The 17560-nt window shown below is 40.8% G+C and overlaps 1 protein-coding gene and 1 pseudogene across 1 annotated transcript; one reads left to right on the plus strand and one right to left on the minus strand.

The window, feature by feature from the left end:
• Positions 1 to 4382: 4382 nt before the first annotated feature.
• LOC145402450 (5S ribosomal RNA) lies at positions 4383 to 4501 on the minus strand (annotated as a pseudogene).
• A 664-nt stretch (positions 4502 to 5165) lies between these two features.
• LOC145401933 (peritrophin-48-like) lies at positions 5166 to 13322 on the plus strand. The gene is made up of 2 exons (XM_080274039.1): positions 5166 to 5762; positions 12690 to 13322. Exons 1-2 carry the CDS (start codon positions 5166 to 5168, stop codon positions 13320 to 13322), a joined length of 1230 nt encoding a protein of 409 aa, XP_080130165.1.
• Positions 13323 to 17560: the final 4238 nt, after the last annotated feature.

Below are 17560 nucleotides of genomic sequence, written 5' to 3' on the forward strand. Positions count from 1 at the left end.
TTCTTGATTGCTGGTCAGTTCAGCTTTGGGGAGACCTCTTGTGCTGAAGGGTCAAACGAATTTAAGTGTATATCTAACATCTCATATTTCAATATTCTGTCCAGAGAGAAATAAAATTGTGTGAAATAAAAGGAAATGCATCGTCGGAATCGAGGAATTAAAAGAATGAATGTGACAGTCAGAGGGAAAGGCAGACGGAGTTCCAGAGATGATCAAAAGAAGACTTCGACAATTGCCTATCAACTGCACAGAGTTAAGAAGAGAGACATCAGTTTTTCTAAGTCCCAGTCTTCCCATACAGCGTGATCCCTTAACAGTCGATGTTACTTCGAGGTCCCGGATTGCGGTGCTGAGTGAACACGGACAAGGTGAAAACAAACTGTAGTCACCTGTCTTACCGGCCCCAGAATCGAACTCGTACTTTCCCTGTTGTGAACTAGATGTGCTAACCACTGCACCACCGCCCTTCTCCCTTCCTCCAGCTGCATACATGAAAGATACGAGTTTGTGGCTGCTTTGAAAGATGAATCCCTTCAAACCGATGAGGTGTTATTTGTTTTAATTCTTACGACTTCCAGATGATTTTGAACTGCCAAGGAGAAAGCTTTCAAAAGGGAGGGATTAGACACAGCTTTAAGCAACGCCTACAGCAAGAGAAGTATTTTCCATGAGTTGAATAGAATTGACTGGAGGCAGCAGGAATAAAGTAGATTAATGAGTCATCGAAGCCAAGAGGTTAATATGTGGTATTATCGCATTACCTAAAAGTGTTATAAGTCACACACACACACACACACACACACACACACACACACACACACACACACACACACACACACACACACACACACACACACACACACCATAATCTGCAGTATTGGGATGTAGGGCCGATGAAGATTTAGGTTTACAGCCTATAGGCTACTCGAGTTACATTATGGAAAAGGAGAGATCCTTCCGGAGTCCCAGTCCTCCACAGACTATGAGGCACAACCGTCACATTCCCAATCCAGGTCCCCATTTCAGCCTCAGATACAAACAGATTGGGGTGAACGAGGTGGGGAGTTAGAGTGAGACAATTGGCTACTCCCTCCCTTGCTGAGGTATATAAAGGCGGGGAGGTGGAGCAAGGGGCAGTGTAAAGACACCAGCCCTGGACCAGACACCATCACGTACGGTATGATCCAGCATATTAATCAGGACAACCTGATTAAGATGTTAGCACTGTACAATGAGATCTGGGCGTCTCGAACGTTCCCAGACTCATGGCACTTTGCGCACATCATACCGATACCCAAAGAGGCTGGTCGTCTTATGAATCCCACTTCATGTCGTCCTATTGTGTTGACTTCTTGTCTATGTAAGGTCATAGAACGTATGGTAAACAATAGGCTTCTTTTTGTTGTAGAGTCGAAGAATGATCAACAATGTGGCTTCCGTAAATACAGAAGTTCACTAGATCATTTAATGAATTTGGAGCATTGTATTGCAGAGGCATTTGCCAATAAAGAATTCATGATAGGGGTATTCTTGGACATCCATAAAGCCTATGACATGACATGGCGACACAGTATACTAATGAAGCTCTATGCTTATGGTTTAAGAGGAAATTTGCCTATTTTTATTTCAAATCTCTTAAGGGACAGGACTTTCTCTGTCAAATTGACCCGTAACGTAACATCGGATATATTTATCCAGGAAAACGGGGTGCCGCAGGGAAGTGTGCTTAGTCCTACTTTATTTAGTATTATGATCAATGATATTCTGTCATCAGCTCCCATCCCGAGGAATCTTAAATACTCGCTCTATGCTGACGATTGTGCAATATGGCACTCCTCCCGTAATGCACAATTTTCGGCTGGGCGGATTCAAGCAGCCCTTGACTCCGTCCACCAATGGGCCTTGCAGTGGGGATTTAAGCTTTCCGTCCGTTAAGTGTGCCGCTGTAGTCTTCACTAATCGTAACGTACCTAATTTGTGCTTAACTTTGGATAATCAGGCTGTACCTTTTCAAAATTCTGTAAAGTTGTTAGGAATACATTTTGATCGTAGAATGAATTTTAAACTTCACGTAAATACTTTGCTTGCTAGTTGTGATAAACCGTTAAATGTCCTCAAGTACCTAGCGGGTACTACCTGGGGTGCCGACAGAAAATCTTTATTAATGGTGTATAAGTCCCTTATTCGATCAAAGCTAGACTATGGCGCACAGGTGTATGGTTGGGCATCCGATGCCACGCTGAAAGGATTAGATGTGTTACAGAATAAATGTTTGCGAATGTGTCTTGGAGCCGTCCGGTGTACCTGTGTAGCTCGTATGGAAGTGGAGGCGAATGTGCCTCCTCCGTATTCGCCGTGACCACCTGGCATTATCGTACGAGTTACGAACATTAAGGAAAAGTAATCTCGGCAATGTGGCCTGTACCCCCCTGCGTCAATACCACCACCTTCTGCGGGGGGTGCGTCGACCACTTGCCGTTCGCCTCCACTTACTGACTCAGGAGCATGGTGTGGACCCCAGTGAGTGTGACAAGTTGGTGTTTAAAAATATAGCGCCTTGGGAGCCACCCGGCTTTACAGTGGATGTATCATGGCTCCCAGTACCAAAGGCCAAGGCGCCGGAGGCGGAGGTCCACCACTTGTTTCGTAACATCATCGTGCGTCACTTGGGGTCCCATCAATTGTACACCGACGGCTCCAAGTCGAGTGAATGTGTGGGTGCAAGTGTGTGGTCGACTGAATGTGCACTTAGGTATCGGTTGCCGACTCATACATCTGTGTTTACCTCCGAACTTTTTGCTATTGACAAAGCCATAGACTATGCTCTCAATTCTAGGCATGACTCATTTGTCATATTTTCAGATTCAAAATCAGCCCTTCAGGCAATTCCATCTTGTACTACGGACTCTCACGAGATCCAGGGCCGCATCGTTAATAAATTGCTTTCATGCAACAAGTCATTCACGCTGATCTGGGTGCCTGGTCATTGTCGTATCTACGGCAATGAGCAGGCTGACTTACTTGCAAAGTCGGCTGTAGAGGTCGAGGAGACTTGGGACGTTCCTCGTGATCTACGGTCGAGTCTCTCTCTCGGAAAGAAATCAATAAATCTTCTGTGGCAAGGTCAGTGGACCAGACTTAATATTCCAACTTGTAAGCTGCACCTGGGCGACTGGGACACTGCCAACCGTCCCAGTCGCCTTGAAGAAAAAGTATTGGCACGGCTACGGCTCAATGCCACCATTTTAACTCATATGAAACCATACATGGAAAGACGCTTTCCACCGCACTGTGATATCTGTAGTGCGGTGTTATCTATCAGTCATATCATCCTGCGCTGTCGGCGATTTATTCGTGAACGTGTTTCACTTATAAATTACTGCGGCGCAGCAGACGTCCCCTTCACCCTTTCCACCATCCTGGGTGATGGGGACATTGTTATGACTGATAAATTGATGGCTTTCCTGAGAGAGACCGGACTGATCAGAGTGATGTGACTTTTTTACTTTATGGTTATGGTTTTTATCAACTGTAAATATGTATATATTGTACTGTTAATTAGGGTTGACCGTTGACATATTTGAAATAGTTCCTCCACCCACTGATCTATTTCTAATATTGATGTCCCCTACATTAAACCCCGTTCTTCGACTAACAGTCACCAGCTGATGAGTGCAAGTGTACGATATAGAAAGGTATCGGGCACTTGCAGTCGATGGTGGTCTGCTGGGCGAGGTTCTTCACTTTTTGTACAAATTATGTAAATACATTATACCATCTTGGTTAAGTTATTCTAATTAGGGCCGACAGCTGATGTATATGGAAATGTTCCTGACTCGTCTGGTTCCCTTTCATATATTGATGTCCCCTATATTAGGTTGTGTCTCGACTGACAGTCACCAGGTGATGAGTGCAGGTATGTAACGTAGAAAAGCATTTCATATCTGCAGTCGATGGTGTTCTCTTGGTCGAGGCTTTTTTACCATTAGTGTAGGTCTAGTTATTTGTCTCTTAGGATTTAGTATAGGTTAACGATTTGTCTGTTAGGTGATTAGTTTTAGGGTCTTTAGATTAAGCAGTTTAGTTTATAAGTAATATAAGGTTTAAAATATATATATATATATATATATATATATATATATATATATATATATATATATATATATATATATATATATATAATAAAAAATAAAATCGTAATAAAAATAAAACTACAAAAAAATAATTAAATAAAAATTATTATATATATATTTATATATATTCATTTTTTTCATTCATTGCCAGACGCCATGTATCCCAAACTGGGTGGCCAACGGCTTAGAGTTAATTGTTTTACAGGGAGGGGCACTAATCCTCCACCAACCCCACTTCACACGTAGGGATGCCAACAGCATCTGGTGTTCCCAGGCGGTCACCCATCCAAGTACTAACCAGACCCAACGTTGCTTAACTTCGCTGATCGGACGGGAAGCGGTGTACTCAACGTGTTTATGATGTTTTTCGGCATATATATATATATATATATATTGTGGATGTATATATATATATAATGTGGATGAAAGTGTATGTTCATATGCATGTATATATATATATATATATATATATGTTCGTATATCTATGTATATGTGTATCAATATATATATATATATATATATATATATATATATATATATATATATGTGGATGAAAGTGTATGTTCATATGCATGGATGTGTGTATGGATATATATATATATATATATATATATATATATATATATATATATATATATATATGTTCGTATATCTATGTATATGTGTATCAATATATATACATATATATATTTTGCCTTAATGACCAAGGGCTCCGGCCCCAATGGTCGATAGGCAAAAAAAAAAAAAAAAGGGGCAGTGTCCGACAGAGCAGAGGCATGGGTGTACGTCTGGTGGTGGCTGTGCTCCTAGCGGTAAGCTTTTTATTTGGGGGTGAGGGAGGGAAGATGGAAGTGTGTGTGTGTGTGTGTGTGTGTGTGTGTGTGTGTGTGTGTGTGTGTGTGTGCTTTGGTCTGATAACAGTGACTGCTAATTACAGTAGTGTGTGTAAAAATTTCTTAATATTGATAAGTGATGTGATGTTTAGTTAAATGAGAAACAATTTGTTATGCCAAAAGGAAGAAAATTAATGTGATGTGTGGCTGTCTGGCTGTCCAGGTGGTGTGTGCCGCTGGGGTGTTGTCCAATACTTGTGAGCCAGACTGCAGCGGGAAGGACCCATATGACAGAGTTCCGGACCCAAAGAACTGCTCCCGGTACTACCTTTGTGGTGGTGACGGGCTGCCCTTGGATGCTCCTCTCGAATGTCCACCGGGGTTAAAGTTTGACTCAGGTGTGATGGAGTGCGTGGCTGAGGCTGATGCCCTTTGTGATGACAGCTGCCAATCCTGTAATTTCCAGTGCCAATCACCGCTGGACCTCATAGCTGACCTGAGTGACTGCAGAGCTTATCACGTCTGCGGGGAGTACTACGTCTGTGGAGAGGTGAGCACGCCACATTTCTGTCACGACGACCATCCAGTGTTTGACGGGACAAAGTGCGTTACGGACACGACCAAGTGCTGTGGCGATAGTGATCTATGCGTTCCCAGATGTGAAATGGACGCGACACTTGCCCCAGATCCCTTTGACTGTCACCGGTACTATGTCTGCACGAGTGGTGATCTCGACGAGTCCTCTCACTTCGACTGCATGCCAGGGAAATACTTCAACACCGCTGCTGGCCGCTGTGTCTTAGTGGCGGAACCATGCACCAGTCTCTGCAGCCAAAGAACAACAACAACAAAAACAACAACGCCACCACCAGCAACAACAGCCGCAACGACTCAAACATCATCATCATCAACAACCCAATGGAATACACCTAGGCTACAGAACAGCATATAACAGAAAATAACTCTGCCTAACTTGTCAGTGCCAATGGGATTCAAGGACATTATCATCATCATCAACAACAGCAACAACAATAACGATAACTATATTTAACTGGAGCCCATAGGATACATGTGTTTTGTGAAAGAAAACAGTAATAATAACAACAACAACAACAACAACAACACCTTCCTTTGCCTAAGATCCGTGGAAAAACATGTAAATACAATATAGACCAACAACAACACATGTTTAACTTAACCACTTCAGTCTTATAATGTAATCTTAATAATAATAATAATAATAAGAAGAAGAAGAAGAAGAAGAAAAAGAATGATAAAATAATAATATTAATAATAATAAGAAGAATAAGAATAAAAATAAGAATAAGAATAAGAACAAGAATAACACTAGAACTGTAAAACTGCTCGAAAAAATATATATTGAGGGAACTGCAACAGTTAAGTAGAATAAAGACTCAGAAAATATTAAGACAGAGAAAGGCGTCCGTCAGGTTAATACATTTTCATCAAATTGATTTCCAGCATACCTTGAGAGCATTTTCAGAAATCTATAACCGGAGAACAAAGTAGTGAGCATACATGGAGAAAACATAAACAATTTATGATTTGCAGATGACATTGCCCTAATTTCAAAAACAGTAGAGACCTAAACAGAGAAATTTTCAAAGTACATTGAAAGATGAACGAAAGTAAAACTAAAATGATGTTTAATTTAAACGCACCAATAAAGTCATCAGATTAAACGAAGGTACGCTTGAAGAAGCTGGGGAATACAATTACCTGGGAAAAATACTAAAACTACGGAAAGACAATGAAAACGAAATAAAAAGACGCATTTACATCTGGATGGAAATCTTTTGGTAAACAAAGGCGCATCATGGAAAGTTGCTTGTAAGTACTTATGGAACGAAAAACCATTTAAAGAATACATAATTCCAAGTATGACGTACAGATCTGTGACAAATCAAATGGAAAACAAACTGATCCGTTCTCAAAGAGCACTAAAAAAGTCAATGTTGGAAATATCTTTCAGAGATAGGAAGAGATCAACTAACGTGGAAGAGCAAACTAAACTTAAGTACATTATATACAGAAGTTATAAGAGACATGGTGGTGGGCATGTCATGTAACAAGAGTACGGGATATCCGACTAAGCTAGAGGCTGAGTGACTGAACTCTAAAGAAATTCCAGGTGTAGCAGAAAAAGGACGAGCAGGAGGTGGAGAGATGAGATAAAGAAGTTTGCAGGCAAAACCTTGTAGAGATTTGGTCAGTCAAAGAATTTCGTGGAAAAGGTTGCGGGGATCTTTGTAGCAGCAATGGCTGATGATGATGATAATGTCCTTACGAATAGAATAACAGATTTGGAAGACGACATTGTTCTGATCTCAGAAACAGCAAAAACATTGCAAGAAATGTAAATGACCTAAATAGAGAAAGTCTCGAATTAGGGCTAAGGATGAACCGAAATAAACTATAGTAATGTTTACTCCAAATACACCAAAGACCGTTATCAGACTAAGCGAAGAAATTCTTCGAGGAGTACAGTACTAAAACTAACCACTGGAAAACACAAATTTCCATCTGAAATGATCGTTAAGATGTAGGAATGGCAAAAGTGCACAGTAAAGGGACGAAAAAAGCACCGGAACAAGAGAGCATCCAGGATGAGAGATTTCGAGGCCTATACCCATTATTACATTCCTCACTTTAGCCATACACGTGTAGCTTGTGGAATGTAGTAATGGGTATAGGTCTCCAAATCTCCTCCCATCCTGAATGCTCTCTTGTTTCTGTGCTTTTTTTCATCTCTTACCTGTGCACTTTTGCCATTCCTTCTTCTTAACAATCATTTTAGAAGAATTTTTTTGTTTTCCAGTTTATGATCTTTTTGTGGAAGTATAGGTAGGCATAAGGCAAGTGTTAGATTTGGATTGTTACATACATAGCATACTCAAAGACTAAAATGAGGGTGCATTTCCATGAAAAGAAATGTTTTGGTACGTTCTTAACTATTCTTCAACTCTTCTGTGGGCTGGCTGTTGCTAACCAATATTGCCCAAAATGGTGTACTTTCGGGTGACTAGGCTGCGGTTTTCAGGCCGTAACTCGCGAACCGCAAACTGAATGCTTTTCTAAACATGAAAAGAAACATCTGCAATTGACATGAAGCGCTTTGGTGTATAGTACGCTAACGTACGCCTTTTTGTTTTGGAGTTATGACTGATGAAGAAAAAAGAAAGAAAGAACAAAATCTATATTATTGCGGTTCGATTGTGCTACTCCTACGAAGGTTATCAAGATTTTGCGAGTAGTTTCGCACTTGAATAGAGAAGGTTTTTTAGTTCATAAGCTTAGAACTGCGCTTTGCGACTTTTATTGCGCAAATACTCCTATACCCTCCGTACAGGACGTCATTTTGATCCTACGCCATTTCTGCTTAAGGAGTGGCTACTGCACTCCGTGATAGACCATGATAGCTAAATAAAAAGACACATTATATTTGGATGGAAAGCTTTTGGTAAACAGAGACATCATGGAAAGTAGCTTGCAATATGTATGAAACGAATAGTATACAACAAATGTATAATCTCAGCTATGACGTAAAGTTGTGAAACCTGGAAACGGACAAAATCAGTGGAAAATCAGCTAACCTGTTCGCAAAGAGCAATGGAAAGGTCAATGTTGGTAATATCTTGGAGACGGGAAAAGATCAATTTGGGTGTGAGAGCAGACTAAAGTAAAACGCATTAAAGCATATATAATGAACAGAAATGAAGGTGGGTAGGAAATGTGGCAAGAATAAAGGATAACCGATGGAGCAAGAGGCTGACTGATTTGACTCCAAGATACTGTTACCCAGACAGCAAGTGGAGAGATCAGATAGAGAAGTTAGGAGGTAACGCAAAACGTAGCAAAGATTGGTTCAATAAAGGAATGCGTGGAAAAGGTTGGGGGAGGCCTTTGTTCAGCAGTGGCCACCCAGTGGGTAATGATGATGGTGATATATATATATATATATATATATATATATATATATATATATATATATATATATATATATATATATATATATATATATATATATATATATATATATATATATATATATATATATATAGCACCTTGTGGTTTAGTGGGTAATTATTGTGCTCCATTCGGATTGAGCCGGTGAAGGTTTATATCGAAGGGGTGGTTGGGGTTTATTGCTCATGTAATGCCACCCAGGGATGAGTGAGGTTGGTCACTCTCATCTTAAATGTCAGGACCAACTGCCTAAGTAGGATTGGATGATGGATGGACGGATGGATATATATATATATATATATATATATATATATATATATATATATATATATATATATATATATATAGATATATATATATATATATATATATATATATATATATTGTGTGTGCGTGTGTGTGTGTGTGTGTGTGTGTGTGTGTGTGTGTGTGTGTGCAGTATGCTTGAACGCTTCGGACAGTGTATTGATAACTGCTTTTATTTCATCTCACAATGGGAACCTCCCCCTCTGTGGTTGTTGAAAGGCAGTGATTGGGGTATATATGTGAGAGAGGTGGGGCTGCAGGCACTGTATTTCGAATCTGTAGGATGTATCGATGTCTGGTTGTAGCAGTCACCCTGACGGTAAGACTGCGTGTGGAGGACTGAGCGTTTGGTGTTGGGACATGGGCATGAGGGTAGGGGAAAGGAAAGAAAGAAGACGGGATGTGTGGAGGAGTTGTATGGTGCAGAGGAGACTACGGTAGTAGAAACAGGTGTGTAAAGGTCTGACGGAGTGTGAGGAGGTGAAATGAAGTAAGTAGAATGATGTGTTGGAGATAAGGGGGGTGGAATATGGTGTGGTAAAGTGTGAAGAGTGTTCTGGGATGTGTGCTTGGTTAGCAAAGATATGGTGAAGGTTAGAGGAATGGACCGTTGTGTGGGATGTTGTGAAGTCTGGAGGCAATTGTATATGTTGTATATGAAAATTCGTAGTGTTCTGTATGTGACGGGTGGATGTGTTTGTGTTGTGTGATTCTGTGTGCAGTGTGGTATGGAGGCGTGTATGTGCATGTAGTCTGTGAAGGTATAACGTGTTCAGACTGTGGTGGGTAGTTGTGTGTCCCTTTGAGTATTGTGAATTTCTGTGTGTGGAATGCAGTTTTGTGTGGTATGTGATTCTGTGTAGATGTGAGGCGATTTTTATGTGGTATGTGATTCTGTGTGGATGTGAGATGATTTTGGTGTCGTAAGGGGTAAGTGTGGGGTGAGGGTGTAGGTGTGTAAAGGGTTTAATTATGTGCATTCTACATGAGTCAGTGTAACATGAGGTCCTGTAAGGCGTGTGGTTCTGTGTAACGTAAGGTCTTGTGTGATGTGTAGTACAGTATTGTATTTGGCTCATTTTGTGGGCGACGTCTTTGTGCTATGGGATAGGTGAAGATGTATGTGGTAGGTAAGGGCGTCTTCAATCCATTCACTCGATGTAATGTTGCCTTCAGGTGACTCTGCTCTGAGTGACATACCAAGTGGTTTCCTGAAACCCTGGAAACTATTTACTATGTTGGGTGATAACCTTATAGTTACATGACAGAGTGACATTGTGGGTTAAAGCATTCCAACTGAACTGGGGCCATAAAGGTTTACTTCAGGGGGATGGTTGGGGTTTACTGCTCAATTAAAGGTTATCAGTGACGAGTGAGGCTGGTGACCTAACTGTCTGAAATGAGCAGCCTAGTCCAACACCTCTACACTTCTGATGGGACAAAAAATGAATGGGTGATAAATCGACAGGTTCTATGCATGTCTTCTTGTTCAGTGTGTGAAGGGATGTGCGTTGTTTGGTTCTATGTCTGGTTCTGTGTGACATCAGATTCTGTGTCGTTTGCCTCTGTGTGGTGTGAGGTTGCATGTGTGGTTAGTGAATCTGTGTTTGATGTTTGGATGTGTAGTGTGTGGTTCTGTGTACAATGTGCGGTTCTGTATGGTGTTTGAGATATGGTTCTATCCATGGCGTGAGGCTCCTTGTGATGTGCGTGGTTCTATGTGGTTTTGTGTGGTGTGTCTAGTTCTATGTGTGGTGTGTGTGGCTCAACGTATGGTTATGTGGTACTCTGTGTGATGTATGACTGTGGTGTGTGGTTCATTGCCTGGTGTATGGTTGTACGTGGTGTATGGATCAATATATGGTGTGTGGCTCTGGATTTAATGTGTTTCTGTATGACAGGCATTTATCTGTGGTACTTGGTTCACAATGTAGGTTGTGATGTGACGTGGTGTGTGGTTCTGTGTGGTGTGTGGCACGTGGTTGTTTGTGTGTGGTGCGTGGTTCTGTATGGTATGAGGTAAATGGCTGTATGCGTGGTTTGTAGTATTGTATGTAGTTTTGCATGCTGTGAGAAGCATGTGGCTGTATGTGCGGTGTGATGTCTGTAGTTCTGCCTGTGGTGTGTGGCTGATTGTGTGAGGTGCCTGATTAAATATGCAGTGTGTGGTTTTGTGTTTTTGATTATTTTATAGGTCGTGTAATTTTGTGTATGTTGTTGTTCTGTGTGTGGTGTATTGTTCCATGTGTTATTTGTGGCTCTATGAGTGGTGTGGGGATCTGTATCTGGTGTGTTTCTGTGTATGGTTTGCATTTCTATGCGTGATGCGTGGTTTGCGGTGTAGTGCGTGGTTGTGTGTGGTTTGAGGTGTAGTGTGTTGTTCTGTGTGTCGTGTGTGGTTCTGTGTGTGGTGTGCTTTTGTGTGTCGTGTGTGACTCTGTGTGTGGTTCTAAGTGTGATCTGATGTTCTTAATGTGGTGTATGGTTCTGTGTTGTTCTATGCGTGATGTGAGATTGTAAATGTGGTGTCTTGATTCGATGTGTGGTGATGTCTGGTTCTAAATCCAAAAGTCTTATATATATATATATATATATATATATATATATATATAGATATAGATATAGAATATATATATATATATATATATATATATATATATTACTGGGTTACCCTAACTGTCTACAGTAACTTACTTGGTGTTGCCTTTTCCCCTATCAATGATTCACCCTTCCCATTCAGGCTACTACCAGATAAGTTTGCTTAGTTCAGAGAGAGTCAAACTTTCGGTGTTTTGAATACCATCTCTCTTCACCGTTTAGCTGTTAATATGACCATTCTCCGGACGAATTTTCAGTTTCGTCTGTGCTACTTTCAGCCGATATTATTCACCTTGCGGGGGGGGGGGGGTTGATTTACGATTCAGTAACATCTTCACTGATAAAAGAACTTTCTTAAACATTGATTCTCCATCACCAGTAGGAATAAAATACCACTTTCGTCGTCGGATTAATTGGGCAAAGGCAGCACTACTAAGAATCAAGTTTAAGCATTAATTGCACCAGACACAGGGTCTCCTGAGAAATGAAAATTAACTCGTGGAAGAACTGAAAATCTTACCTATATTGTTCTTGATAAAAGCAGTCGATTTTATTCAGTTTAGAAGTGGCTTTCCATCCGATAAGGGTGTTAAACAACTCCAGTAACCCTTTTGGGAAGTAAAAAATATTAACTGTATTATGTTTGCTACACCCAGATACTTTTATTAACCTGTAGAGTGACATCTAGTTTTCAAAGTGTAAATTGCTTCAACAGGACTAAGAATTCATGGGACATGCTCTGATGTATGTGTAATTTCTATTTAAATTAAGGATATTTTTTTGCAACAGGCTACAAAATTACTGTGAGATGTGTGAATGTTTGCCCCTACAGGTGGTGTGTGCCGCTGGGGTGATGTCCCAGAGCTGTGAGCCAGACTGCAGCGGGAAGGAACCATTCGACAAAGTCCCGGACCCAAAGAACTGCTCCCAGTACTACCTCTGTGTGGGTGACGGACTTCCCTCTGATTCTCCTCTCCCTTGTCCAGATGGGAATATATTTGACACTGCTACAATGGAATGTGCACCTGATGGAGAATGCGATGACAGTTGTGTAGGGAATGCCTGCCACCTGCACTGTAACGCGAGCTTGGATATCATTGCTGATCCAAATGACTGCAGTGCGTACTATATATGTGGACCAGGAGGTGAGAAGCTTGGGCCATACTACTGCCCCGGTGACAGGCCAGTGTTTGATGGAACAGACTGCGTTACAGACCCGAGCAAATGCTGTGACAGTAACGACCTCTGCACACCTGTGTGCGAATCAGGAGTAGTCCAAGCACCAGACCCTTTAGACTGCCATAAATACTACATCTGTGTGGATGGTGTGATCGATGAAGCTTATCACTTCGAATGTGATTCAGGGGAATACTTTGACACTGCTGCCGGACGTTGTATTCCGGAGACAGACCCATGTACGAACCTGTGTAATAGCGGTTTCAAGACATCTGGTAGACGAGGTTAAACCCCAGCAGGGTTCGGTACCACCACAATAGGCGGTTCTACAACTGTTGATGGTGGGAAGATAACTACGATAGCTGTTGAGAAAACCATGGGTGACTGTGTCATGTGTTTTTTCTGTCCTGCTGAGGGTTTCTACGGTTTGTGCCACACCTGTCAGCCTTACTACTACCAGTGCACCGGCAGTGGCTCACCCGGTGCCCTGAGTCAGTGTAGTGGAGACCTTGTCTTTAATTCGGACCCTGCTTATTCTTTCTGGATCCTCCCTCCTTTATCGTTAACTGTAATACAGCCCATTCCCATGACACAAAGAAGACGAGTAGCTGTGTTTGTGGCCCCTCCACGATCACTCAGTCACTGCTCAGTATTCAAGTCAATGCCACAGCTCATATTTTTAAAGTTGAAATAAAAAGTCTGGTTTTCAACATCTGTATACCTGACGTCCTTCCTCTCCCAACTGACCTTGTAGCTTATTTCTAAACTAGTAACTCCTTAAGAAAGAATGGTCTCTCTTTATATGAAAAAAAGAAGATCGACGTAATGAAGCAAGGGTAAAATAAATATGTATAAATTACTGAAGGAGTCAGTGGATATCATCCATAACCCTTTCAGAACGAGAGGTGCTGCCTTTATCTTACAAAATGGTCTTACAAAAAAAAAAAAAAAAATGCTTTACGTCATCGCACTGAAGAGGTTAAATTTCGTTGACTATACTCTTCTTTGATTTTGCTTAACTTGTCATTCTCTCTCAACTTTCTCAATAACTAACCTGACCTGGCCTGGCGTGACCTAACCTAACCTATTTTCTCCTTGCAAGACGTATCAGTGTGGAGCATTCAAGTCTGCACTGCTTTTGTTGCCAGCTGCCCATAGCCAGAGATCATCTAGCATGGCTTAAATTTACTCACCCTATAAGGCCAAGATTTATTGTTCATCTCGTCACTCTTATGAGGTAACTATTTTTTATTCTGGCCAAATCCAGACGATTTTACTTACTTTAGGAGGACTTTTCGAACCGTAGAGAGATGCAGAGTTCAGTAATCCCTTCAAAATGGAAGTTCGTTTCCAAGTTGAATAAAATCGCCAGGAGACAGCCACGATGAATATAACTAATGTATCATTATGGTGAACCGTGTTAAGCTGTTTGCAATATAGGACATCAGTTTATCCAGAATTCCAGTATACAGTATAATATGTTAACAAAATATTTCATAATCCCTGCCTGTCTACTTCCAATACTTTACAGATAATTATTTCATCATCACTGTTCTGTGCCACTGGATGTCATGCTTTATTTGGTTTAGTCCTGCCACCTCCAGATAAATGTATTCAGCTTCAGGGAGGCTTTGTGTAGGGAAAGGGTAAATGAAATCTATTTCTAACATCTTTAGGTTTAGAAGTCTCTCTATAAGTGAATAAAATTATCTGGATATAGCATAAAATAAGTGAAAAGTGCATCATCATATTGATAGGAGTTAGAAAACAATTTGTGATTATATTACTACTGATGAACAGTTTGTTTGATCTGAATAAACTATGATTACATAAAAGATGTTTATACAACCTATCAGACTCTAAACTCAAACTGTTCTTTGTTCTGGATAATATGTGGAGATCTGATTGACGGATTGCCACCATATTTAGCCAAGAAAAGCTGACAGATGTCCGAAGAAGTTTAAGTTTCAAGGCTCTGGGACAAATAGCCTTTGAAATATCACGGTTTAAAAATTAGAACACCGTAATATTGTCCAAGGACAATTTTGATGAAAATAAAACTTTCCACAGCCATTGCCTACCAGGAGTCGAACTATATTGGGACTTTGAGGTCAAGGCCAATGATCTTGTGCATCTCACCTTAAGTTATCACTGTGTATAAGTCCACCAAACTTGATGGCGCTAGCTTTAATCCTTCAAGGAAAAGTTGGTAACATCCAGGGTATCCGGAAAAGTCTCATTTTTGACCCCAGGCGATGTCATGGTCACTGGTCTTGCGCATGTCACCTTAGGTCATCTTATTCTGTAAGTCCACCAAGTTTGGTGACTCTAACTATAATCCTTCATGGAAAATTAGGTGACATCCAGAATATCCGGAAAAGTCCCATTTTTGACTCCAAGCGATGTCTTGGTCACTGCTTTTGTCCATGTCACCTTAGATCATCATATTGTATAAGTCATAAGTCCAACAAGTTTGGTGACTCTGACTATAATCCATCATGGAAAATTAGGTGACATCTGGAATATTTGGAAAAGCTCCATTTTTTTTTTTTTTTTTACTCCAGGCGATCCCAGAGAATAATCAACCGAGTGCAGCCGTACTCCCATCCGGCCTGCGTCTGCCTTAAGGCTATTTTGTAGCAAAAAAATAGCTTCCTCGCTTAGGCGGTTCTTGAGGTTGCGTGGCTGACTCACTTTTTTGTGATCCAGATAATACAAGGAGATCCGTTTGATGGACGGCCACCATATATGACCAAAAGAAGCAGACAGCTGCTTGACTATGATGACCAAGTTTTAAGGCTCTTGGTCAAATGGCCTTTGGAATAGCGCATTGTTAAAGTAAGTTAAAATAATAATAATAATAATAATAATAATAATAATAATAATAAAAACTAAACCAACAACAACAACACCAATAATAATAATAATAATAATAATAATCACCAAACAAAGCTTTTTGTTCGTATTTTTAGTTAGTTTGGCCATGTGAAGAGGATGGAGTGCGAGAGACTGACGAGGAGAGTGTATGTGAGTGTGGTGGAGGGGGCGAGAGGGAGGGGGAGGCGAAGGATGAGATGCAGGGATGGATTGGTGAGGTATACGAGAAAGGGGGTTGTGAGCCGGGAGCAAGGCAGTGAAATGGCCCGGGACAGGGCGACATGAAGACGATCTGTTTGTGGCCATCCCTTACTGGATTACGTCATCTGGCAATAGATAAATGGATACATAAAACAAGAATACTTCCCACAGGTATGTTTCAAGTTTTAGTTATAACGAAAATAGTAATTATAATAATAACAACAACAACAACAACAACAACAACAATAATAATAATAATAATAATAATAATAATAATAATAATAACAGTGACCCGGAACAGTAACCTGTCATTAGGGAAGGATGGAACAAGGCTTGTGTTTTTCTTCCTGGGTGTAATACAGATTTCTGAACGGAGCTGGACATGCATAGTAAATTTCAAGGCCAATCAACTCAGAAAATAAGTCCTTATGGCGTTGGAACAAGCGTTGGTATGAATGACGAGGACACAGAAAAACAAAGCAAAACAAAACAAAATGATCTCCCTTTGGGAGGTGTACAAGAACACATAGACATCATCATTTGAATGCAGATTACAAAACTAGACAGCATTCAAAGATCGCATACCTCCACCAATGCCATTGCCATTAAAAAGAATCAGGATCCGGATCCGTGGAGATATTATGTGAAATACATAGGATCCGGGTCCTCCACCAAATTTAATCAATTGATTCTTAGACCATGACCCATCCTCCCACCAAATTTCATTGAAATTCACTGAGAACTTTTGGAGATATAGTCTTCACAGACAGACAGACAAACAAACATGAGTGAATACATAACTTTCTCCAACTTCATTGGTGGAGGTAACAACGCAGGGTGATCACGTGCATTAGCCATTAAATAAACATACGCCCACCTGGCATGTGAATATCCACTAAACAAAGCAATGTATAGATACCGATTTGGGAAGCTGCAGAAATGTTGCCATGATGTTGAATTATTATACATATTCGTTCAGAAACCCCAATTCTAATGTTTTATGAGCAAAACTTGTATTTATCATTAATTAATTTTCCCCTACCAGTAATGAGGGTTGAAACTGTCTTATAAACCCTTTCACCGAGGATGTCATTATAATTTTCTTCTTGCATTATTTGTGTAGAAGGACGAATGTTCACATCTTCAAGGCGCTGATGCTCCCAGTCTTACTTTATGGCTGTGAGACATGGACACCAAACAGTGACTTGAAGCAGCAAACTGACTCCTTTGCTACTAAGTGTCTTCGCGGGATCGTTGTATATCGCTGGTACAACCGGGTGCGTAACGAGCGACTACTCCGTAAGACTGAATCGAGACCCATTACCCACACAATACGTCAGTGCCAACTCCAGCTATATGGGCAGGTGGCCTGTTTTCCTGAGGCTGATCCTGCTCACAAGGTGATCTCTGAAAGAGTTAACGCAGGGTGGAGGAGGCCAAGGGGAAGGC

Source organism: Coenobita brevimanus, chromosome 57 (assembly GCF_032717465.1).
Source record: "Coenobita brevimanus isolate Jiangsu-jjx chromosome 57, ASM3271746v2, whole genome shotgun sequence".
NCBI lineage: Eukaryota > Metazoa > Arthropoda > Malacostraca > Decapoda > Coenobitidae > Coenobita > Coenobita brevimanus.

Coding starts and splice junctions, on each gene's coding strand:
- LOC145401933 (XM_080274039.1), top strand. CDS start 5,166: ATGTGTGGCTGTCTGGCTGTCCAGGTGGTGTGTGCCGCTGGGGTGTTG. Junction 5,763..12,689: donor ACACCGCTGCTGGCCGCTGT/GTCTTAGTGGCG, acceptor TTGCCCCTACAG/GTGGTGTGTGCCGCTGGGGT.